The 22,789-nt window shown below is 53.6% G+C and overlaps 1 protein-coding gene across 1 annotated transcript; it reads left to right on the top strand.

The window, feature by feature from the left end:
* The first annotated feature begins 1,006 nt into the window (after positions 1 to 1,006).
* On the top strand, positions 1,007 to 22,734 carry ZBTB47 (zinc finger and BTB domain containing 47). Its single transcript, XM_074845663.1, has 6 exons — positions 1,007 to 1,458; positions 11,607 to 12,977; positions 16,241 to 16,388; positions 16,987 to 17,102; positions 17,541 to 17,685; positions 17,842 to 22,734. Exons 1-6 carry the CDS (start codon positions 1,456 to 1,458, stop codon positions 18,207 to 18,209), a joined length of 2,151 nt encoding a protein of 716 aa, XP_074701764.1. The 5' UTR covers positions 1,007 to 1,455; the 3' UTR covers positions 18,210 to 22,734.
* The last annotated feature ends 55 nt before the right edge of the window (positions 22,735 to 22,789 follow it).

Genomic DNA, 22,789 nt, shown 5'->3' with positions numbered 1-22,789 from the left:
TTATGTCTGCAAAAGGGAGTGGTTAGGAAAAGGAAAAGAGCCGGGAAGGTGGAATGAAGATGTGAAGATGGAGCAGCCCAGGGGCTCCAGGGATGCCTGCGGCCTGCTGTCGCGCGGCCAATGCCCTTTGCTTTTAGGGTGGTAGAAGGGAATTCATTTGCCCTTGACATTTTGGATGGCGTCTGCATGAGCGGCGGCGGCAGAAGTGGGTCTCGGAGGTGGTCCCCATCCCAATGGGCCGAGGTTGGGCACCTCGTGGGTCTTCTGCCCTGGGGTCAGAGCCTGTCCTGGTGTCAGAGGAGTGGGAGCACTGTGGCACCCACACCGCATCCCCTGGGGCTGCTCCAGCTTTGCCCCCTCGGTCCCCAGCATGAGGGTTTTTGGGGGACCCGGCTCCCAGCTGAGGCTGGGGAGGCGTTGGGATGCTCAAACCCACCCCCGACTCGGCATCGGGGAGATCCAAGCAGTGCTGGGGGCAAAATAATGAAGCCCTGATTTATTTTTCAGGGGGTTGGGGGCTGCCTGTGCCCCACACATCACGTCGCAGGGCCTGAGGGGGTTTGGGGGAAGCTCATGGGCACCCATCAGACCCCCCTCCTAAAATGAAATGTGCCTTAACCCCGTCCCCCATCTGCCTCTGCCAGTGGGGAAAACTCATTTCCTCCCCACAGCAGGAGAACGCTCCAAAAATCCCCTTTTTTAATAAAACCGATATCACCCCACAACTCCCCAAATTGGGTTTTTCTGCCCCAAAAGTTCTTGCTGCTTTTTTTTTTTTTTTTGGGGGGGGGGGGGTGGTCCCTCCGTGTGCCTCAGTTTCCCCCCAGTGGGGTACAGCCGATGTCCCCGGGGGATGCGGTGGCTGTAGGCCGGGGGGGGGGGTGCGGGGGGAGTGTGGGGGTGTCCCCGTGGCGGGGGCCGGGGGGGGCGGTGCGGGGAGCCTGTCTCTTTAAAGGGGCAGCCGCGGCCCCATCTGATGCGGCGGCTCCAATCAGCGGCCCCGGGGCTCTTGGCAGCCGGAGCCGCCGCCGCTCCGCATTCCTCCGTCTTTCCAAAAGGGGCTAACATGGCGATGGGCAGGATGAGGTGAAGAAGAGAAGGAGGAGAGGAACAAAAAAAAAAAAAAAAAAAAAAAAAGCAAAAAGAACAAAAAAAAAAAAGAAAAAAGGGGGAGAGGAAAAAAAAAAGAAAAAAGGAAAAGAGGGACGGGGCATGCAAGCAGGGCTGGCAGCGGCGGCGCGGTAATATCCTCCCCCCCCTCCTCCAAAAGGCAGGAAAAAAAAAAAGCAGCGAAAAAGACAGCAAAAAAAAAAAAAAAAAGGAAAAAAAAAAAAAAAAAGCAACCAACCCAGCAAACCACCCAACCCAACATTTCTTTTTTTTTCATGGAGAGCAAAAATCCCAGGCAAGCGGAGGAGGACCGGGACTCCTTTGCGCGGAGACCTTTGCATCAAAATGGTAGAGCTTGCAACCTCCCCCTTTCCCTTTTCTCTTCTTCTTTTTTTTTTTTTTTTTTTTTTTATTTTCCCCTTTCTCTCCCTTCCCCCCTTCGCTTCTTCGCGCTCCCGGGGCTTTGCTGACTTTGCAAAGGCCTCCGAAACTTGCCCAAATCCTTGCAGGGGCCGGGGAGGGGGGTGTTGCATGGGCGAGCCGGCGGCATGCTGCGGGCTCGGCGGGGGGGGCCGGGGGTGCGCGGAGGGGCTGCTGGGGGGGCCGGGGGGGGCACAAACAGCGCGACCCGCCCGTGCGACGCGCCGGGTGCTGCGCTGCCAGCGGCTCGGGGGGGGCGGTCTGCGCGCCCCCCCCCCCCCCCCCTTGTTGTGCAGGGGTGGGAGGGTTTGGCATTTGGTCAAAATGGCATTAAAATTGTGTGTGTGTGTCCCCCCCCCTTCAGCGCACAGCCATGAACAGGCGCTTTTTGCAGGGGGTGAGGGGCTGCGCGGCGGGGCTGGGCTCGCCCCCCCCCCCCCCCCCGGGGGTGTCTCGGGGGGTGATGGGGTGCAGGGAGGGGGTGGGGGGGGGCGGTGCAACGAGGCCTGACCCCCCCCGAGTGGAGGAGGCCCTGCGGCTCAGCGCCCCCAAGGTTGTGGGGCCCAGCCCCCCCCCCCCGTCAGGGCTCCCGCTCGGGGGGTCACCGGGAAGATTTGGAGGGGCCGGGGGCGGGGGGAAACTTTTCGAGCCTCCAGGTCGCCCAGGCCGGCGGATTTGGTGGCGTTGCGGGAGCGCAGCAGCAGCCTGACGCTTCCTTGGCCCTTTTTGTTCCCCGGATGACTCCTTCATTTTGCTAATTCCTCGCCTCCATCCCCCCGCCCTGCTCCAGCCGTGCGCCCCCTTTTCCCAGGGGGACCAGGGGGATGCTGGGCTCACCCCGATACCGCGGAGGATCGAGCGTGGCACGGGGAGGGCGCAGCATCCCACCATCCTTCGGGTTTGCGAAGGGATTTTCTGTGCATGCACTTAAAAAATAATAATAATAACAGAGGGAGGTTGGTTACACCGGGAGCCTGGCGGCCGGGGCTCTCGCCTGCAGCACTGACCTATTTTAGCAGCTGGTGGACTTTTGGGGGGGTTAGTTTTGACTTGCAGGCCTGAGCCTGGTTAGTTTGACTTGTAGCCTTGACCAGGCCTGAGCCAGGAAGATGCAAGACGGGAAATCCCTGGCGATGTGCTGTGCCCAGGGACCACGTCCTGGTACCCTGGTGCTTCCCCCATCCCCGAAAGTGCGGGGCTGCGATTGCCCCAGCGATGGCTCCGTGCCCGTAAAAACACCCCGGGAGGCGTTTGAGTGGCCTTTCGGTAAGGGGAAGGAAGGGCAAGCTTGGAAAAATAAAAGAAACGACGCTGACCCGGCGCGTGAGTTGATGACTGGGATGCCGGGCTGGGGCTTGGCACTCCCCAGCTCCGATACTGGGGGTAACTGGAGTCGGGTTTGGGTTCGTGCTGCCCAGCTGCGCTTGGCCTGTGAAATTCCTGCTGGCACAAAATCGGCTGCTGAAGCCTCCCCTGCATCCCCTGCAGAGGGAGATGCTGGTGGAGACCTCTTGGAGTTGGACTAGGGGAGGCACCGGGTGGTTTTGGGGAGCGTTTTGTGCCCCGAGGTGGGGATGGAGATGTCCAGAGCCCACCCGAGCCGGCAGCGCTGCGAGGAAGAAGGGGAAAAGTTGGGAATTCAACCTCTCCTCCACACCCGGCCTCAGCAAGAACCAGAGGAAAATTTGCTTTACACAGCAAAAATCCTCCTTGGAAAGATATTAAGGGATTTTTTTTTTTTTTTTTTTTTTTCCTGGATCTGGGGTGAAACTGCTGGGTGCAACGTTCTGGCTCTGGCCGCAGAGTTTCCCTGAGGATGCCGGCTGGGCTAAGCATCGCTCCGGGGGCTTTGCCAGGGCGGCCGGAGGGTCCCCGTCGTTGCCTGACTTGGCTTCACAGCAGAGCTTTGTTCTCCCCACGAGGAATTAACGGCGCGTTAGGTTATTACCAGGCAAACGCCGGAGTCGGGCGAGATAAACAGCCTTGTATTTGTGTCTTGTGTCTGGAGGAGAGGCATGTCACCCCCGTCATAAAAATAACCCGCTGCTGCCTTTGGAGACACCCTCTTTGTAAAAGGGAGGTAGAAGCAGGAGGCTGCCTGCGAGTCGATTAAATATTGCTTATTTTTAAGATGCAGATTTTCGTGCTTAAGAAAAAAATGGGGAGAAACCTTTTGCGGATGAACTGAATGTGTCAAAACATCAGAGGGTCTGTGAAGGTTTTGGGGGAATCTCTGATTTCCCCATCCTCACTCCAGCTGGAGGAGAAAGCTCAGGGCTCTCCTGCGCTGCTGTGTTCAAGCCTTTTTAGATGGGGGTATGGCAATGGCTGTGACAAAGTGCTCTCTGGGAAGAGCAAGAGCTGAAGTTTTTATTTTGCTGACATGTTTGTGTGACCCCGAAAAAGGGGATTCCCAGGTCCCCCACGTGGTTTGCATCCTAAGTGTCCTCTGACTTCCCGTGGGATCAGTGGTCCCCAAAAGGCTGGAGGAGCAGATGCCGGTGGGGAGGATGAGCTCAGGGTCAGGCTCTGTGCCACCTGCCCCTAATTTTTCCTCTCATTTCTAAAGGAAATACATTATGTTGCATTGCTGGAGTGGTATTTGCAGGGCAGGGCTGGCCCTGTTGGGTTTCCTGTGTCTGGGGACTTGTCCCTGTGTCCTTCGGGGATGCTGTCCCCTCTTCAGCCAACCTTGGTGCTTTCGCTGCCTCTCCTGATGGTGAAACCTGGGAGGACTTCGGATATGGGGAAAGACTGGCTGTGGCGGTGCAGATATGATGCGTAGAGGACTTAATTACAATAAATTGTCTTTTTTTAATTATTATTTTTATGACTCTATCTTTTGCCTGGAGCCAGGGCTGCTAAAACCCTGCCTGAGTTAAAGCCCTGCTCCCCAGTCTGCTGAATTTGCTGGACAGCCGTGATAAAGATAAGACATTTTAATGCACGTTCATAAAAACGTTAAAGCGTTGGGGAGGGAGGATGGCTGGACTGGAGGAGAATGGCTGGTGCTTCCCAAAAATCCCCAGTCAGGGTTGAGTTTAGGATGGAGCTGGATGTGGGAACCATCCCTGGGGTCAGTGTCAGGGTTTAGTTCAGGGTGGAGCCAGGGTTTGGAGAGGATGCTCTGGGATGGAAAGCCCTGCCCAGGATGCTGGGAGACGTGCGACCTCTCTGGCAGTCTTGTGGTCTGGAGTTGGGTTAGAAAACACCATGGTTTTAGGGTCTGATGGGAGCCAGGTGTGGGGCAAACCTTGGAGGTGTCATATCCCATCTCGCTGTTGACCCACCTGGAAGGTCATGGTGGCTTCCCCAGGGATGGGCACCGTGGAGCCAGACAGGGGGATGCTGCCGTCTGGTGCCAGCCTCATTCAGCAGTGTGTGGAAGGGAGGCTTCGGTTATCCCTCCTCCTTGCTTTCTGGGGATCTCGGCCTCTTCTTGGCCGTTGCGTGGCCACGTGTGGGTGTGAGGCTGGCTCAGGGACACGCCGGCTTCACACAAGCGATGCGTGGTTGCCCCGTTTCACCCGTCCACGCTCCCTGCGGTGAATTGGGGGTTCCCGGGGATCCGATGAGCCACGGGGGGCTCAGCACACCATCTGCCCCGCTGTATCCATCGCCTCCCTTGGTGACACTGGGGACACCCGTAGGGTCCTGAGGGGATGATGCTCGCCTTCTCCCCGGCCTCGCGTGGCTCACGCTGGCCTGGGCAGCGCTCCGGAGCTGGCCCCTGGTGCAGCCACTTGGCCGACAGCCCGGCTGAAGAGGTCAGCGTTGGGTTTTGTCCTCGTTTCCTCCCTCGATCTTTCCTCCGCTTGTTTTTCTCGGGCAGGGGAGGGAGGAGGACAGTGGCTTTGCGTGTGTGTGATTGTCCCCCGGGCTCTTCCACCCCAGCAGTGACTCTGTGGGAGGTCCTGCATCCCCTGGACGGGAGGTCAGCATCCCATCCCGCTGGCTGCTCCTGTGCCAGGGCAGTGGCTCGGGGACATCTCCATCAGCCGGGTGTCACTAGCTGTGCCAGGCACTGGCGGGGACCCCATGGCTTGACTGCTCTGGCTGCGTTCGGTGTTTGCCAGGAGGATGCCGGCTTTGCTGAAATCCAGCAGCGTCCGTTCAGGGTTTAGTCCCAGACCTTGCTACGGGCTTAGCACAGACCTTGAGTTATCCGGACAGCTTTTGTACTACGTGTCGGGTCAGAACTGAGCTGCACCCAAAGAAACCTGTTTCGACTGTGACTTGAGGGGCTACGGACAGACGGATGGGTGCGTCCAGCCTGGCTTCGGTGCCTCTGCTTTCCCTCCAGAGCAAGAGGGATTGGGGCTTGTCCTGGTCTGAAAATAACATGGTGCCAGGCTGAAGCCTCAGTGTTTTTGCAGCAGGGAGGCTGTGTTTGCGCAGGGGACGGTGCTTGCCTTTGCGTGTGTTGGGACAGACACTGAGGTTACTGAGAAGATCTTGGGGCTTGGTGATGGCCTCTGCCATCACCCCTGGTGGAACGGAGGGATGGTGTCCCCGATGCCATCACGGTGGTGGTGGCATCCCCTGGGAGCAGCTTTGCAGTGTCACCTCCCTGGACCAGTTTGGGCATGGGGAGGGAGGGATGGCAGGGTTGACCTGTCCGTCCATCCTTGCAAAGCATCATTGTGGTTTTGCAGTTCTGTGCGTAAAAGAAAAGGAGAAAGATCCCAGAGTGGTTGGCAAAATTTTTTTTTTTTTTTTTTAAAAAAAGGAAGCAACCAGCCATTAACCCTCCATGGGCTGTGCTGCTGGGAAGCCAGCACCTGCTCCTGATGGGGTGAAGCCTTATGTTGCTCGTCCCACTTCATCACCCCGGTCTCCCCAAGCCACGGGTGGCTGGGGCGCTTACAAGAAAAGCCTGAATGAACCTTTTCCCCATTTGCAGAGGCGGCTCCGTGGCTGCCAGGGGACAGGAATGGGGGAAAGATTTGTTCCCGTTCTCTTGCTCTGAGGACGTTCCCACTGGGCCTGGTGCTGCTGCCGACTTCCCAGGCTGCTCCCTGGAAAAGCATCTTTGAGCTGAAGCCTCTAAATGCTGGATGCTATTAAAAAAACCAAAAAAACAACCAAAGGGAATTAAAAAAAAAAAAAGCCTGGGAAACATCTGACTGTCCCCCAGCCGGGCTAATGGTTTTTTTCACTTGCACAGATGCTGGGAGGTGGTTTTTGGGGTGCCCGACACCCTGGGTTGGGACAGGCTCTGGGAGCCAAGTCCCTGCCCCTCGCTTCCTCTCCCCGAAGCCTGCATATGGCTCTGTTTTGGGCAGCCTCAAGCCTTTTAGACAGCACATAGGGGAAAATCACCACTTGAGATGGTGTCACCACCATCCTAAAGGAGGTGGCCATCCCCGGCCTCCAGAGCTGGGGTGGGCTCATCCCCGGTGTGCGCCCGATCCAGCGCCGGCAGCGTCCCGGCGGGCAGGATGCGGGCGGTGGGCGCTTGGGGCCTTGTCGGCCGGCGCCTCGCCAGGCGGGGCTGCGGCCGAGCTATTGTTTTCCCTTCCTGCTTGTTTTTCCGGACAACCCTCTCCTAATTAAATAAAAATACCCATCGGAGAAGTGAACAAACGGCCCCCCCTCCCCGGCACGGTCCCGTGCCATGGGAGGGCAAAGCACCCATGGGAGAGTTCCCCAGAGAGGGAGACGACGGCAAGCGGAGCGGTGAGGATAGGCGCTAGGTGAGCGAAGGGTGCGTTGGGACGTGTTTTACCCCACTGCCAGGTTTCCATGCATGGCCATGGTCCAAAAATGGGTGGTTTTGGCAATGCGTGTACAGTCCAGGCAGTGCTGCTGCTTCGGGGGCAGCTTTATCCTGGTGCGTCCTGGTTTTGGGAGTCGTGGGAAGACACGAGCATCACATCGTCCTTAAAAAAACCCTGTATGGGCTCAAAACTACAGAGGAAGGGCTGAAGGTTTCATCCAAGGGTCCTGAAAGCAGAGGACAAATTGTAGGGGGCTGAGGATTAAAACTGAAAACACAAGACGTCTTTGGGATTTCTAACGATACACCTTTGTATCATTTGAAATAATCTGTAAAAAGAAGGTTTTTAATGTTGTTTCTTTCTTTAGCAAAAGTCAAGTTTTGGCATTAGATAGTTTCAGCCGAGCTCTTTCACCCGGTGTTCAAATTGAGAGTAGGACATGGGGGGTTTTCTGAGGAGCAAGTGCTAACATCAGATTCAGCTACTTATTAAAGCAGCTTTCCTTAATGCAATTTAGTACTGAAGGTCAAGGGTAAGTGGTGGTTGCAAATGATATGGAAAAGCAGATTGCTGTTTTTCATGGGAGTTTTGGGGGTGAAAAATCTTAAGGAAATCCCCAAATTTTGTGTTGAATGGAAACTCGTTCGCGGCTAGCTGGTCCAACCGCTCTGCCTGGTGTGAAGCAGGGGCTTGTGGCCACCTAAATGTGCTTTTTATTCCCCCAAAACCCCGTCCTTGTGCTAATACATGAGAGAGGTACTTGTGGTCCTTGGTGCTCCAGTGATGAGGGCAACAGACATGGCTATAAATAAGTAAATCGCGAGGATGGTGAATGTGGGAGATGGTCTTCTGGGGGGCTGCAGGTTGGAGTATTTAAATATATCCAGGGTGACCTGACCTACTGGTCCCTCAGGGGGTTTTAGTGCTGCAGGAGCATCTAGGGATCTGACTCTTAATACCTGCTAAGATTGTCCCCATCCCTGGAGGGGTTGAAGAGTCGGGTTGACCCAGCGCTGAGGGATCTGGTGGAGTTGGGAACGGTCAGGGTGAGGTTCATGGTTGGACTGGAGGAGCTTCAGGGGCTTTTCCAACCGAGATGGTTCTGTTGATTCTGTGATAAGTAGCATTTTATCTTAGCACAGTGTTTTAAATCCAGCAGCAGCCTCCTTTCAAGGGAGGTGATGGCGTGTTGGTGTGGCTGTTTAGGGAAACTGAGGCACACAGGGGGATGTGGGTGGAAAGGGAGTGGGGCTGTGCTCGGGCTCCATCTCCTACAGCAGGATTTTTGGTGGCTTTGCTGGAGAGAGACTGCCCCCATCCAGCGAGCATCACCATCTCCTTCAGCCACTGTTCCTATAGCACTCTTCTCTATTCCTCGCACCCCGAGCCATCGGGGCTCAGCCGACCCGCATCCCTTGGTCCCCCCGTCGCTCCGAGCATCCTCCCCGTCCTCCAGCCACCCTCGCGTCCTGCTGGCCCTTTTGGATGGGGCTTTGGCAGCGCCGCTTGAAAACACTCTTAAAATAGAGCCGGAGGGCAGCGTCAGGGCAGGGAGGGCTGTCTGGAGGCACCGCCGTCCCCTCGGGGTGGGGACTTCGCAGCCACGCTGCTTTCGAATAATTTTTACGTGGTTTTTTTTTTTTCCGTGCCGATGATGGCAGAGCCCTGCCCGGAGTTCAGCGGTGCATGGTGGGGGCTGGCGGTTTTAGGGTTCGCTTCGGTTTGATGCACCCTGCAAGCACCCCAAGTCCAGACTCGGGATGGAGATGGGATGGGTGACCTGCTCCTGCAGTGCCGGGTTGGGCTGCTGGTGGGGCTGAACTGACCCAGAGGGCCGAGGTGGAAAAGAGCAAAGCTGTGATTTTTATTTTTTAATTTTTTTAAATATTTAAAAAAATGTTTGGGCTTTTTTTTCCTATATATATATATATATATGTTTAAAATATTTGTGTTTTCCCAGTGGAACAGTAATGGATTTAACCCTCCTATTAATCCTGATTAATTGGGCTTCTCCACTCCGGTGGAGTTACAGGGACAGGAGCTGCCAGAGGGGTATTTCGGGGCCAAGTTGGGGTCTTTCTTGGGATCTCACCCTGGCAGGCACCTCTCGTCTTAGCTGGGGCTCCAGCTCTGGGCAAGCTCACAAAAAGCATCTGATAGCAATAAAGAGCAAAAACCTCCCGCTGACAAGCCCGGGCTGAAGTCACTGACGGGACGCGGCCAAGACACGCATTGTCCTCGCTGCTGCTGGGACTGATTAGAGGCGCCTGGCAAGCCTTGGTGCTGGGTGAGGGGTCAGCCCCTTTTGCCAAAAAACCTCGGTCCAGAGCAAAAAACACAGCTTTTGTTTTCCAGGCTGGGCTGTGCGTGGGCAGTGCTGCCTGGTGGACCCAATTCCCCCTGTTTTGCACCCATTTGTCCACGGTTGTGGCTCTGCTGAGCTTGGGGCATGCTATATTGGGAGCAAGGTGAGATGGATCCCAGGAGGAAAAACCTGAATTCAGTTTTTTCATAGCGAAAGCAAAGCAGGAGAGTCCCTGGCAAACAGCAAACTGCTCTGCTGAAAGCTTGCTGTCTCTTCAGCGTTCAATATTTATTATATCATGATTTGTTTTCTATGCGCCTGGGGGGGCCGAGCCATCCAAGTTCCTCTCATTGAAATGTCCTTGGGAGTCGCGAGGCTTAGGAAATTTGGGGGTGGATGGATGTTCCAGCTGGGATGCAGCATTTTATAGCAAATATATATATAAAGAGTGTTTATATATTTACGTATTTATGTATTAATATATAAAGAGTTTAAATATATATACATGAATATATCAAATAGAAGAAACATTTTTAAAATTATAAATATATATATATAAACCCTCCTCTTTTACTACCTCGTTGCCCTACTCCAGGCTGCCAAGAGCCAAGAGGTTGGAGAAGAGCTGGTTTTTCCTGGTTTTCCCTGGGTGCAAGTGTATGCTGGGGCTCTCCAGGGCCATTGGGACCATGCAAAGCTGACGACCCGGTTGGGTGGGTGGGTTGGTGGTGGAGCAGAAATTCAATGAAAATGAAAACTTTTGGCAGAAAGGGGGAAGGGCTTTTTTTGCTTGTTGAGAAAACAGAGAAGAAAACACCCTTTTTTATTATTCAAACATTTTTGTCTGTGTGTGCTTTTGCCTTTGGCTCACAAAAAGAAAAAAAGACAAACAAAACATGACTTGCTGGAATTCGTGGGTTGATCAAGAGCTGCCATTTGTCCCAGAAAAAATGGGAGCTGAGAAACTTTTTGGAGCAGGGGGTGTAGGATAAACCCAGCAGGTTAAACCCTCTATCTCCGCCACTGTTCCACACCCCGTCCTTGGTCACATCTCTCAATGGTGGGAAGAGAGGGTGTTAACGTAGCTGCATCGGTCTCCATCCATGAATTGGGTGTTCAGCATGGAAAGCCAAAGGGAAGCAGAGGGAAAGGGGATATCCCGCCTCCTTTTAATACAGGGTGTGGGATTTAGGGCGTGGGATATCCCTTGCATTTAGGATGTAGCTGGCAAACCCATCCTGGGGCTCGGGTGTCCCCAGGAGAGGTGATGAACGTCCAGGGGTGGTCTGCACCATGCAGAATACACGTGAGCTAAATTAAATATCCAGCAAACGCAGCCTGGGGAGTGTGGGCAGTCACAGCATTTCCCAGCCTGGGGATGCTGCTCCCCGATTTGAATTTTTCCAGGTAGTGCCTTTCCCCAGGCGATTTAAAATGGTCATTTAAAAAGCACATAAATCATCTCGGTGAATCCAGCTAGCGAGTTAGCTGCTAACGTGAGTTAGCTGCTAATGTGAGTCAGAGCACATGGTGTAATTCGGCAAGAGAATACTGTGTTTTATGTAATTATCTTGGAGAAGCAGGGAGGTTTACAATCCTAATTTCCTTCTATTTAGGGGGTTAAATCTCAACTGGTGCCTACAGTTGGCTTTCTGTGTGGGGCAAATGCCCCCTTGGGGTCTCCATCTGGTTCAGGAGATTGAGGCATCCCCTCTCCTGCACGGCATCTCCACGCGAGTGTGGACAGCTGAGCCAGGCTTTGGACCTCCTTGGTGGTGGGGTGGCCATGGTGCCTACCCAGGCTGAAAGGATGTCAGTGAGTGCCTTGGCCCATCCTTTCATTGGGCTTTCTCCTCCTTGGTTGAGTCTCCCAGACTCAAGTTGGTGGTGGAGCTTCTTGGTTGGCATCTCCAAGCTGGGGCTGACCATGGAGCTTCTCAGCTGGCATCTCTGACTTGGGATTCATGACCAGGGATGGGTGGCATGGCCAGGCGGGTGTTTTCCTGGGGAAAGAGCTCTTCTGAATGACTTTATTTCCTTCCTCCCCCCAGCTGATAGTCGAAAAAACGACTGACTACCCTTCAGCTGAGTACTCCCTGGTGGAGGATGTAGCCCTCCACTTCACGTGTTTGATGGACAGACTGAACGAGCAGCGCCTCTTTCAGCCGGACCTGTGCGACGTGGACATCGTGCTGGTGCAGCACAAGAGCATCTTCCCGGCGCACAAGGGGGTCCTGGCGGCCTACAGCCAGTTCTTCCACTCCCTCTTCACCCAAAACAAGCAGCTGCAGCGTGTGGAGCTCTCTCTGGAGGCCCTCACCTCGCAGGGCCTCCAGCAGATCCTCAACTTCATCTACACCTCCAAGCTCCTCGTCAACTCCTGCAATGTGCAGGACGTGCTGAACGCGGCTGCCGTGCTGCAGATGAACAATATTGCCTCCTCCTGCCAGGACCTCCTCGACACCCGCTCGCTCAGCCTGGCCGCTGACATGGCCCTGCCTGCTGAGAGCTGCGCCGGACCCCCACCCTACTACTGCGAGATCAAGCAGGAGGTGGATGCCCCCCATCCCAAGATCTACGCCCGGGAGGGCAACGACCCCTACTCGGTGCGGGTGGAGGACGGAGCAGGTGGTGGGACGCTCCCCCCGGGTCCAGCCAAGCAGTATTACAAGGAGGAGAAGGATGGTGGTCCAGGCGCTGTCTGTAAGATGGAGGGTGAGGAGTCTGAGGAGGACCTGGACAGCCAGGGCTCGTACAACCGGGAGCAGATCATCGTGGAGGTAAACCTCAACAACCAGACCCTCAATGTCTCCAAGGGCATGGAGGGGAAGGCAGCCGCCAGTGAGGCGGCCGTGATGGGGCGGCCTGACGGTGATGGGCGTGACACGGAGGAGGATGGGGAGGAGGAGAATGAGGAAGGAGAGGAGGAGGAGGAAGAGGAGGAGGATGCGGACGTGGGCGAGGAGGAAGAGGAGGAGCACAGCGAGGAGGAAGACCTGGAGGAGACAACGGAAGAAGAGGACGATGATGATGATGATGAAGATGTGTCAGAGGTGAAAAGGGAAAAGGGTGGACAGCCCCGCAGAGGCAGCCGGGCATCCAAAGCCACCAAACCTGCCATGGCAACCAGGTCCCAGGAGATGGCCAAGGTGGAAGAGGAGGAGGAGGAGGAAGAGGAAGGCCAGCGAGGGAGGAAGAGGAAAAAAGAACAGGATGGTTTGGGCCAGAAGGTGAAGCTGGAGGAGAAGCAGCACTACCCATGCAAGAAGTGCCCCCGGGTCTTCAACAACCGCTGGTACCTGGAGAAGCACATGAACGTCACACACAGCCGCATGCAGATCTGTGACAAGTGTGGCAAACGCTTCCTGCTCGAGAGCGAGCTGCTGCTGCACCACCAGACCGACTGCGAGAAGAACATCCAGGTGAGCCAGGCCCGGGGACATCCCACCGGTAGAGGGACATCCCACCAAGAGGTGGAGCATCCCACTGGGGATGGATGTCCCACCAAGGTGGGGACAACCATGATGGGACATCCCAATGGGGGAGGGACATCCCACCCTCCATGAAGGACATCCCACCCAGCTACACCATGGGATGGGCTCATGCTCAGATAATATTTTTGATGTTGTGGTTGGCGCATGGCAGACGGGAGGGAACCTTACTTCACCCGTGACTTGTATTCAGGCTCGGGAGGGTCCCACGGTGTCATAGGACCAGAGGATTTGTGCTGGGGGACTGTGACTTCCCCTTGGCTGTCTGGGTGGAAATACAGAGTAATTTTTGAGGAGTAATTTTTCTTTGAGTTAATATGGATAAAACATTGCAAGACCCTGATGGACACACACTCCAGCCGTTCCCACCCAGGCTGAAACCAATTTAGCTTAACTCAAAGATTTGCTGACATGAGTTAAAGTGGTTTTAATCTGCCTTTTGTGCTCTTTAGCTTGCATATTAGCAAGTTTCCAAATGCATTTGACATCCCTGCGTGGCTCAGGCTTGGTGTGTCCTTCGCCTAATGCTAATGAGCTCCTGCATTTGCAAATTGACTCCATTAAATCAGTGCAATTTTGGGGGGATAGGTAGGCATCCCATTAGAGCAGCAAACGTGTGTTCCTGCAGACCCCTCCAACCCATCTCCTAATCCCTGACGACCTGTTTTGCTGCTGATACTAATTAAAAAAATACCAACTTCTGGAGAGCTTTCCCCGTCATCCTTCCCACCAGTGACTGGATTTTAAATGATCTTGCCACTCTCCTAGAAGAAGGTAACGCAACCCAAGTGCTACTGGAGCCTTTTGCCAGTGGCACCCCACGTGAAATGGGGAGCGAAGCAGATTTCGGCGTTAGGGCGTGTGAGGAATACGGAGGCAGGAGTGGTCTCGTCTCGAGCAGGTGAAGGAGCTTTGGTTCATCTTCCTGAAAAATTCACAGCCCTGAGGTTGCTTTCTTTGGATGCTTTTTTCCAGAATGGGTGAGTGCGACTCCGATACCTGTGTGGTGGTGGCTGTTTTGGAACCTATCGTAAAGTCCGTGCAGTTAAAAGTGGTTTTTTCCAGAATGTTTCTTCAGCCTCATCTGCTTTTCTGATGGATAACATGGGGCTGTCACCTCACTGCTTTTTTTTTTTTTTTGCCCTTTTAATCCCTTTTCCAGGTCATTTCTGAATAGGATGAACCACAACTGCCCGTGTGGTGACTTTCCATAGAAAACATGGGTCACAGGATCACAGAGTTGTCTAGGTTGGAAAAGACCTTGAAGATCGTCCAGTCCAACCATTACCTCTCACTTAGTTGAGCGTTTTTAATTTTACAAATAGCCAAATTCACTCCATTTGCTCTGATAATATTGAATAACTCAATCAATATACCATGGAATTATAGCTGGATGGAAAAGTGATTTTTTTCTACTCTGTACCTATAATAGACAGTCTTTATTTCTTGGTTTTTTAACCAGATCTGTGGAGGGACCATCCCTCTTACCCAGTTTGGGTTTGCTGCTTTCTTTTCCTGTTTTGTCCCCAGATCTTACCAATAATGCTTCAGGTATTAGGCTTCATCTCACTCCCTGTGATCATTTCCCATCGCCATCTGCAGCCCCACAGACACCCTAACGGGCATCCTGCCTCTGCTGCCTGAAAAATGATTCGTCCTTTGCTTTATTGGGTTGTTTCTCAAACTCTTTCTTGGCCAGCTTCAGTATGGTTTTCCTCTTAGCCTGCGAGAATTTTTCTTCTCATTTTTTTCCCTCATTTGGATGTTACTTCCACAATTTAGAGTGATGCTTTTTTTGTGGTAACTGAGGACACAGAGCTCAGCCCTCCAGGATGCTTGGTCCCAGCCTGGGGGCTTTCCTGCATTTGCTGCTTTCCTTCTACCTTTAATTTTAAAATTCCCCTGCAGTCTTTTTAATTTCAAATGGAGAAAATGGATATTGATGTGTCTCTAATATTAGGTTCTGGTCCTGAATTTGTCCTGAAATGTCTCTTAAAGCAGAGATAAAACTGTTTTGATCCATGTAAATATATACTTAGGAACAGTAAAACTCAGAAGACTACTCATGTTGATATTCAAGCATGGCAAGAAAAAGAAGATGAGTAGGGGGAATACCTCTGCAACCCTAATTTTGCCTCTCAGGCACCTAAATATATATATATGGAGAGATACGGTGACTGCATGGCATAATGGTATATTTTCCATGGTGTCATTCGGTGCAAAATTTGACTGAAGCCCATCAATGAGCATCTGTTCCTCTGGGTAGGAGGAGAAACTGGAGGAATCCTTACTTGGGCTTACTGGTACTGCTCAGCCGTGCTGTTGTGAGATGCCTCCAAGGCATGAAGTATTTTCTTAACCCACCTGGAAGGAGAATGGATGGTTTTGTCTCTGTTGGCCAAGAGGAAGATGAGTCCAACCCTTGGCTCCTGGCAGGGTCCTTGGCCAGGTGCTTCCCACCATCTCTGTGCTCCAGCAGTGGTTTCCTGGGTGGACCTCGCCCTCCCGTGTTTCCCCAAGCACTGAACTGATCTCACAGGTTTCAAACAGATCTCACACCAAAGTTGGAGCTTCTCCTCTGAACTCTCAGAGAAACGTTGAACTTGGTGGAGCTGAAGCAAATCTCTACCATAACTTCTCAGGGGAGACTTTACACATCATGTTGTTCTGCTTGTGCTGATGGGCTGGTTTTTGGGTCCATTTTGGTCCATTTGGTCATTTAGTGGTAAAGCATCCATAATACCTGCTGAAGACTGAAGTTGTGCTGCCCTGGATTGGGCTTCTCCTTGTTCCTGTATTCTTTGCAGTCTTCTAATGCACAGAGGGTTTTTTTTTTTTATGTAATGGCTTCACTGTGTGCAAGAATAAAATCCCCAGTTGGGAATAGGGCCTTGGTGCGTGAGCTGCTGTTTATGCAAGTCCTAATACAGCTGTTGGTAGAGATGCCACGTCCTTCCCTGGGAAGCGGAACATCCCTTCCTCATCCGATGGATAGAAATTTTGAGTTTTGGAGGTTTTGAAGTGACAAGGTCTGTAGCAGACTTGCTGGTCATTATGATTTTTGATGTTTTAGCTGTAGGTTTCACAGTGATGTCCCCTTTCAATGGATGAAGCTGATAGCCTGGTAAAACAAAGATGCTAGTGGTCCTGGGCATGTTGCCCTGCTTCCCTACCCATCCCCTCTCTTCTTGCAGTGCGTGACGTGTGGGAAGGGGTTCAAGAAGCTCTGGTCCCTCCATGAGCACAACAAGATCGTCCATGGCTATGCTGAGAAGAAGTTCTCCTGTGAGATCTGTGAGAAGAAGTTCTACACCATGGCCCACGTGCGCAAACACATGGTTGGTGAGTGTGGGAGGCAGCGGTGCCAGGGGAAGATTTCATTAGGGGCGTTCATCCATCAGTTTGGCAATGAAGGGCGTTTTTTCTGTCGCTGTCATGTTGGTAGTTTAGGGCTGGGCTTTCTCCTGGGTGAGCTTTCTCACGTCAACGCAGGGGCATTGAAATTTGGCCTGGTATTTAATGATGAATGTATGCTCAGTGCTGGGTTTGGAGCAATCAGGCGTGGTGCTGGGGAATCTCATTTATTTTATTTAACCAGAAAAAAAGGCCTCAGAAGCGATCAAAGGAGGTCTGAAGTGTAACCATCCTTCCTGTGTAAAAGAGGACCAGACCACACCAGTGCCAGGCTTTGGAAAGCAAACTGCACATGGCATCAGCAGTTGAGTCCTTGGGGCTTGCAGGCACCGAAGAGATCAAAAAAAATGGGGAGTTTTGGCAGGCAATTAGGGGAGTACCTGAAATGTTGCTGCCATGCATCTTCCCGAGATGGCTTTGGGTTTGCTGGGCTTGGGTGTCCGCACTGGGAGCAGCAGCCGGGACTTGGGGAGATGGGTGCTGGAGGTGCGGGGAGGGCAGCTGACCCTGCTTCTCTCCGCTTCAGCCCACACCAAGGACATGCCGTTCACCTGCGAGACCTGCGGGAAGTCCTTCAAGCGCAGCATGTCCCTCAAGGTCCATTCACTCCAACACTCTGGGGAGAAGCCTTTTAAATGTGAGGTAAGGTCCTGTGTGTTGCCCCACCTTGCATCCTCTCAAACAAGGACAAAAACGCTGATTTGGGGAAAGGTCTCCCACTTCTTGGGGCTTCCCCCGTGCTTTGTGCCAGTGCCGCTGTAGGAATGCTCCCATGCTTTTCCAAACTTTGCATCCCTTCCTGGTTTGAGCGTTCCACCAACCTTATGATGACACTTGTCCAATGCTGGGATCTGTCCCTCCAGCGCCCGGACCTTGCATCCCATTCGACCTGCAAACCTGGCTGAGTTGTGCCAAAAAGCCATTTATTTGGGTTCTTTTCGGGGTGGGGGGGGGGGTGGGGGTGGTGGTGGTGTAGAAAAGTGATTTCTGCACTGCTCTGACATGCTGGTGATTTGGGGGGAATGTGAGGGGTGTTTTGGGTGCTCATCAACAGCTCATCCCCCCCTCTCACCCCTGCAGAACTGCAACGAGCGCTTCCAGTACAAGTACCAGCTGCGCTCCCACATGAGCATCCACATCGGCCACAAGCAGTTCATGTGCCAGTGGTGTGGCAAGGACTTCAACATGAAGCAGTACTTCGACGAGCACATGAAGACGCACACGGGTGAGAGCTCCCTGCCTTGCCCCCAGCCCCTGCGGGCAGGCGCCCCCGGGGAAGGAGCGGTGGGATGGGGATAGTATCTTTGGGTGGATGGCAGGGTGGGGTTTCTGGGGGGACTGTCCGGTCACCAGCTTCTCACCTGTCTTCCCCCATCCTTAGGTGAGAAGCCCTACATCTGCGAGATCTGCGGGAAGAGCTTCACCAGCCGCCCCAACATGAAGCGGCATCGCCGGACCCACACAGGCGAGAAGCCGTACCCCTGTGACGTCTGCGGCCAGCGCTTCCGCTTCTCCAACATGCTCAAAGCCCACAAGGAGAAATGTTTCCGTGTCAGCAACCCCTTGGCTTTGGACACAGCCGCCCCCCAACCCGCTGCCAGCCCAGCCCCGCTGCCCCCCGGCCCTGGTGTCTCCCCCTTGCCCTTGCCGCTGCTTCATCCCCTTCCACAGACCCTCCCTCCCCCTCCTCACCTACCACCACCCCCTCCCCTGTTTCCTGCAGGGAGGATAAATTTGAACAACAACTAGGTGCCCCCCACCCCGGCTCTGCGCCCGCACGGACTGCTCTGCCCTTCGGGAATGCCTCCCCCTGGGAAGACAAGGCTTCACTTGCTCTCTACCCCACTCCCTCCTCATTTTGGGGTTGTTTTGGTTTTTTTTTTTTCCTTTTTCTCACCTGTCATTCTCCATGGAGAGGGGGAGCAGGAGGAAGCCCCTCCCTGAGGAGCGTAGGTGTCGGAGGCGGGGGACCCACAGTCTGTCCGTAAGGGTGTAGGTAAAAGGCGTCGCCCTCCTTTTACCTTCTCATGCGTTGGCTTCATCTTCGTGCCGGGATGCTGGCAGGGCTCAGAGGAGCAGGATGCCATGCCGTCTGGGGTTGAGCTCACTGGCGTCACGTGCCCGCTTGCTAGCCGATTGAATGCCTGCTGGCGCTTCGATATTTATAATAAGCCGAAATCTAGCTAGTGGTGCTTGAATCCCTGTACTGTAAAGCTGGTCTTTCAATTCAGGCTCTTTTCCCAAGAGGTTGAGAGGTGGGCACCACAGAGGAGCCCCCACCGGCGCCGTCTGCTGGCCCCGGTGGCCTGCGGCAAGCGAACAGATGTCCCTGTTGGAAAGTCGTCAGCCTGCTCTTATTAGCAGCTCTCGCTGCGTCTTCCTTCCCCGTGACAGGTTTTTCTCCTCGATAGGTGAAAGCACAAACACCGGTGTTGCATCTTGGGGCATTGGCAGCTTGCTGCCCGTTCATTTTTGGGGTGCCCTAAGGGAGCTGGGCTATGGTGTGCCCTTTCTGCTAATTCCAGCAGGAGCTGGGCTCTTCGGGATGCTCTGGGGTTGGCGAGGTGTCCCTGGGAGAGCTCACATGGCCTCGGGACTGGCAGGAAGGTGGCCTGGGACAGAGGAGCAGGATTCCACTGTTTCTCAGCAGAATCAGCCCAGAATAGTGCCTTAACAATTTGAATAAACCCCTGACTGATGGGTGAGCTCCAGGTTGGGTCCCATTGCAAGGTTCAGAGCTAAAGCAAGACCTCATTCAGCCTGATGACGATATCCCATCCTCGAGCTTGTTGCCCACGTCGCTCTCCCAAACTTCGCCTCTCCCCGTGGGGTTGGCAGCAGTTGTCCTGCCCTGGCCTGCGGGGACCTGTGGTTGGTTTGGTGATGCCCAATAGCATTGGTTAGTGCTTCTCTGGCCACATTGTGTCTGTTGAAGTTGAGTTGGTCTTTGGTTTCACTTAATTCAGGCTGGCTTTGTGCTGGCGGGGGCGAAGAGGAAGGCTTTGCTGTTACCTTTTTGTGGGACGCTGGGCTCCAAGCTGGGTCTCTCGCTGTTGTGCTCTGCCCTGGGGTGTCGTGCCTCGCCGTGGCTATGTGGTCTCCCTGCATGGGAAAGTGTCCCCTTCAGGGCCGGGGAGAGCTGGGACCGCTGCAGGGGCTGCAGAGCATCCAGCACAGGCAGAGATGTGCCACCCAAGAGGTGGGGTGCGTTGCAGCTGATGCCTTGCTCCCAAGAGTGGCACTGTGGATGTGTGCGGATGTCGGTCAGGTCATGGAGGAGGTGGTGAGCAGGGCTGTTGGTAGGCAGGAAGGAAGAGAGGACACTGAGCAGGCTTCAGGAGCCCTTTCTCATTTGCACCTTGTTCTGGGTGATAGCAGCGTGCTGGGGACAGTGAGCTATATCTGGCTTTGCAAGAATTCTTGGTGCTTCATCTCCTGGACCAAATCAGCAAAGCACTTGGGCAGCTTTGAGGGTGTCCCTGCAGAGATGGGAGCATTCAGCAATGTGCTCAGGGGCTTTGCTGACCGGGGACATGCAAGAGCATTAGCGTGATAGGGACAGGACAGGGGAGCATCTGCTGTTCTCCTGAGTGCTCTTTGAGGTGATGGGTTAGGTGACTGGCGTCCCCTCCTGCTGAGTGTTGCCTCCTGTGCCTGTCACCTCTGGAAAGCTGGCTGCTCTTGTGGATGTGAGCGTGTTGGAGCAACAGATTGCTTTTATCCTCGTGTTGGCTGGGGTCCTGTGGACCCCCAGCACCGCAATCAGTACCGGCGAGTTCACCCTCATCTCCATCTGCCTTGAGCAAAAGGAGGATGCTATGGCAGAGCTGCCTTGCCATATTGACCGTCTCACATGGGTACCAAAGGCTTCTCTGCTCTCCTTCCTCCATGACCCTGGGGCTTATTTGGGATGGCACAAAGCCTTCTCAAACACACAACCATGAGGGATGTGGGCACTCAGCTCTTGGGGCCATTGGCTTTCTGAAGGGACCATGACCCAGACTGGAAGACGATTGCTTTAGAAAAGCACCTTGTAGGTGTTGGAGGGCCTCAGTAGAGTGGTCCATGCTGTCTCCTCCTCCGCTGCCTCCTAGATCCCATCCCCTCAGGCTCCCTTGTGCTTCTTTCCCCTCACACTTGGCTTTGAGACGAAATGGGAGCACTCTACCCCAAGGAGGCCTCACCTTGCCTGTATGGTCTTCTGTGATGGAGCCCATCAGCCTGTCTGGCTGGTGGACTTCTCCCCACAAGTAAACACCCACGCCAACGTGTGCTCCTTTGTACTGCTCACCTGGAGATGGCTTTCCCTGTCCCTGTCCCAGTTCATCTTATCCCAGTGAGGACCTGTCTCACTTGGACGTCACTGTGAGATGAGAGCACCTCGTTGAGGCTAGAAGCCCAGCGGAAAGCCCAGTGACTGATCCCAGCTGCATCCAATCCCCTTCGAGAGCCTGCTCGTAGAGCCACTTGGAGACGTTGAGATGTGACCATGCACACAGCACTTTGGAGAACCAGATCCCTGCTGCTCCCTCCCCTCTCTTGAGGCCTGGGCAGTTCCCAGGTGTCCTATACGGCCTCCAGCCCTTTTGTCTACACTCAGCCCCAAGTGTCTCTTCATGTCTGGTTTTCATTAATGTATTAGGAGTTCAAACGAGTTGCTCCCACAGTGTCTTGTCCTGCATCTATCCCAGTCGGCCCTGTTGGCACCCGTTGGGTTAGACGGGGCAGGAGGCGGGGGAGTTGGGTCCGTTGTTTTCAAGCTTTTTATGTTTTATTTTAATTTTTTTTTGTTTTTAACTCTTGCACCTTAATCTCTCGCATCCCTTCTTCAACAGACAGCGAGGGTGGAGAGGGGCTTGATTTCCATTACACAGTTTGTGAATATGCCGCAATGCCATGTTCGGCTGACAAGTCTGCCCATGCACCTAACCCCAGACCTGTCCGGGTTTGAATTTCTTTTTCCCCCATCATTTGAACTCTGGGGAGGGAGGGGGTCACGTGGGGAGGGTCATTTTTGGTTTATATATCCCAGGAGCCTGGTAGCACAGACCAGTTAGCCTCAGAATGCCCATGAGGCACTGCTGGCCCTTCGGACCACAGCCATAACCCCAGCGCGGTGGGAAGGTGATGATGGATGAACGGCCGGTGGATGGGAACGGCTGCGACAGTGCAATAGAGATGAGCATCCGCTGCTAGACAACTCCACTGATTAAACTCTTGGTTTGCCAGAAGTCGAGAGGGAAGGATGGACGGACAGACGCCCTTTGTTCACACGGACGGAGTGAGCTTCCCCACACGCAGTTCTGCCTAGTGACACGTGACCATGACAGGAGTTGGGTTGAACTTGCAAAGGAAGAAAATAATAATTATAAAAAAGGAAAAGAATAAGAGTAAGAACAACCTCAATAGCATGGAACTTGAAGGAAATTAATGAAACCCCGAACACTTGCCTCAAAACTAGGTCTGGTGTTTGGCTCTGTATTTTACGGCATTCAGTATCAGTTGCCCAATCATGCCAAGTTAAGAGTGTATCAGTGGCTCTACTAGTGTGAACAAACTAAATGAAGCACTTTATTCTGTATAGATAAGGGAAGGCGGGGAGGGGAGGGGAAGCTTGGATGCTTTTCAGAAGCATCTTAAGTAATGTTCTAGGAAATGTATTATTATTACTTTTTTTTTTTTATGACCATGTGTAATCAATATATGTTTATCTTTAACTCCAAGTACAGCAGTTACTCTCTTTGGGATGGTGTGATGAGGGGGAGGCTGAGATGGTTGGGTTAGTCCATCAGCGTGGGGCCAACTGGGGCAAGTCATTGCCTACCGCAGGAACGGGCAAGTCTTGCTTTGTTGACGGCCCCATTGGCCAACGTCCGGGTGGTCCCAAGAGGTGCATCAAAGCTGCCTTCCAGGGCACAGCTCACAGTCAGCCTTGACACCAAGGGCTCAACATGCATCCCCATCCCAAGCCATCTTCTGCCTGGGGGTGCTGGGGCTGCTTTCTGGGCCACCCACGAGCAAGACAAGTCATGGTAGGCTGGTTTGGGTTGTCCCTAGAAGCCAAGTCCTCGGCTATGCTTTGAAACCTGCTTTTGGCCTCTCACCAAGGCACGTCAGGGTCGCTGAGCTCTGAAAGTGGCGAGGGGTCAGAACTGGGCCTTTCCACTGCGTTCTCCCAGTCTGGAAGTGTTATGACTGTTACCAAAGAGGTTGCAAGTGGAAGGACTGAATCAATAAATGATTTGTCTTTTATAAAAGAAAACTTGAAGCTCTACCACTTTCTTTGTTACCTTAATTTTGCTTTTTATCTTTTTTTTTTCTTTAAAAGG

The sequence above is a fragment of the Strix aluco genome, chromosome 1 (assembly GCF_031877795.1).
Source record: "Strix aluco isolate bStrAlu1 chromosome 1, bStrAlu1.hap1, whole genome shotgun sequence".
NCBI classification, from domain to species: Eukaryota; Metazoa; Chordata; class Aves; order Strigiformes; family Strigidae; genus Strix; species Strix aluco.
This window is presented reverse-complemented; position numbering and strand designations above follow the sequence as displayed.